Source organism: Gordionus sp. m RMFG-2023, chromosome 3 (genome assembly GCF_954871325.1).
Source record: "Gordionus sp. m RMFG-2023 chromosome 3, tfGorSpeb1-WG-v2, whole genome shotgun sequence".
Taxonomy (NCBI): domain Eukaryota; kingdom Metazoa; phylum Nematomorpha; class Gordioida; order Chordodea; family Parachordodidae; genus Gordionus; species Gordionus sp. m RMFG-2023.
In genome coordinates, this window is record NC_088777.1 from 10630729 (window position 1) to 10633067 (window position 2339).

General features: G+C 29.5%; 1 protein-coding gene across 1 annotated transcript; it reads left to right on the forward strand.

The window, feature by feature from the left end:
• Positions 1-1152: 1152 nt before the first annotated feature.
• On the forward strand, positions 1153-2049 carry LOC135926713 (uncharacterized). The gene has a single exon (XM_065462644.1). It carries the CDS (start codon positions 1153-1155, stop codon positions 2047-2049), a length of 897 nt encoding a protein of 298 aa, XP_065318716.1.
• Positions 2050-2339: the final 290 nt, after the last annotated feature.

Genomic DNA, 2339 nt, shown 5'->3' on the forward strand with positions numbered 1-2339 from the left:
ATATTTATCTTGTATCAATAATATATTTATTAACTAGATCTTAAGGTAGAAATTAATTTTTGAGGAGGGGGCAAATATTTAGGAGTAGCGGGTAAGGGGGGGGGGGGTTGTTAAGGGGTAAAATCGCTGTTTGGGATCATTAATGTAGACATATCGGTCCTATAGCATAAGCAAAAGATAATTTTTATCAATATAATCATTTTTAGAAATATTTACAATTAAATGCACTTTCTAAGGTAATTTAGGTTTGCATATTCTGAAAAGCTCAAAGCATACATGCTTTATTCTTAAATTATTATTCCTCAGTAAATAATTGAACTTTATTGAATCAAAATTTTATAAAAAAATATACTACTCCCTCTAAAATTCTATTTATAGTGACTTAATTACTTTATAATTCCCCATCCCATCTGCTCTAATGGAATGGAAGTTCCAAATCTGACGGGGTTTTAAAAAAATTCGATCTGTCTCCTGGGTTGTTGGAAAAATATTTTTTAGGATTACCCGGCCCAAGTTTATTTTCTAAAAAAATTATACGGCTCGGTCCGATATTCTGGGCCTGGCTTTGGTTCAAGCTGGGAAATCTCTGAGTTAAATATTAATTTATCAGACACAGTAAAACATCCAAATGTAATCATTTCTTCATATTGCGATTGAGCATCTCGTTAGTGAAGATTGTACCGAATTATATTTAGAGAAATTTTAAATAAAGTTTCTAAAGGATTAAAAATCATAATCAAATCATAAAATACGCCTTGATAAGAAAACAATGTTCAAAAAATGAGTTCAATCTTAAGTTGTACTTGCCCTTACATAACAAATAAGATGAGTGCAAAGTTCAATTTAAAAAAATATATAAACAACATAACATACCACCTATCTTATTCAACAATTCTTAAAAAAAATTTAAAAAACATTGAATAAAAAATTAATTTGTATCTAAAATAATATATTTGCATTTTTTATATCTTATTAATTTTTTATAAATTTTATATAAACTATAAAAGAAAAATTATTCTTTATTTTCATAATAAAAATTGGTTTCAAAAATTTATTTTATTTAGGAGTTATTAATTAAAAATTGTCATTTATATAACAAGTACTGTTTTAATTACCAAAGTATAACAATAATAATAATAAAAAACTTTCAAAATGTATATGAATTCGGACTGTGAGACCTACACCAGGTATAACTCATACGCATGCTCTGTTTACTCTTATCTTATTCCCCGCGTAATCCCCTACATTAAGGAACGTGATAATATATTGGATCTCGGTTGCGGAGAAGGTAAATCCACCAATTTACTTTACAAAACTTTATTGACGACCCATAAAGAAAACGAATTCGAAGGAAACGTTTTAGGGATTGATCTGCTCTCACCAATGATTGAATATGCTAAGGAACATTATTCATCTGCCAATGAAAGATCATTGAAATTTTCTAATATAGATATTTCTAGCGAAGATGCGGTGAAGACTATATTCAATGCCGTTAAAGGTGAATTTATAGATTGCGTTGTGTCTTCGCTGTGTTTTCATTGGATCGAAGATCAAACGAAGGCCCTCGCTAATCTACTCAAAGTTATCAATCCGAAAGTAGGCTCTATTAAAATGATATATGGCGATAGAGTTGCCGACAATTTGGTTTACGCAACCGAAAGAGTCTTAAATAATCAAGAATTGAGTCCGTATTTAAAAAAATTTAAGGAGCTCCACGAAAATTTGTTATTGCCATGGAGGCGTGCTTGGATGCTGGAGTCGGACCCTATAAGCTCTTACAAGAAAATAATGGTCGATTTGGGCTACGACAAAGATAAAATAAAGATCGAACAGTTAGATGAGATCAATTACTCGATAAAGCCTTCCCAGGAAGCGGCTACAAATTATCTCCGGGGATTTTTTCCAGATGTGTTAGCCGAAATAGACAAAGCGGGATTAAGGGAACAATTTTTTAAGCAGTTTGCCGAAAATGTGTTTGACTATAACCAGAAACATTACGGTGATAAATTGAAGTTCTATTATCCCTTGATGTATGTTCGTTATAATTAATATAAATTGAATTATTTTAAAATTATGTACTATATTCTTACATTAATTAAATGATATTTTACAATGTAAGTGGTATAATTTTATGTTTCTATTTTATATCCTTTTTTTTTTAATAAAAATAAAATTATTTCTATTATTATCTTCTAGCAGATAGTCCGTTAAGAATGACTGATGAATCAGAAATATTTACATTATTTGACTATGGGTGTTAGAAGCTAGCCTTTTTTTATGGGGTATGGATATGAAATTTATTTTTATCTTGATGAAAAATGATTATCAATTCCATCAAT

What these genes read in the sequence shown, in the direction of transcription:
- LOC135926713 (XM_065462644.1), top strand. Translation starts at nt 1,153, where the DNA reads ATGTATATGAATTCGGACTGTGAGACCTACACCAGGTATAACTCATAC.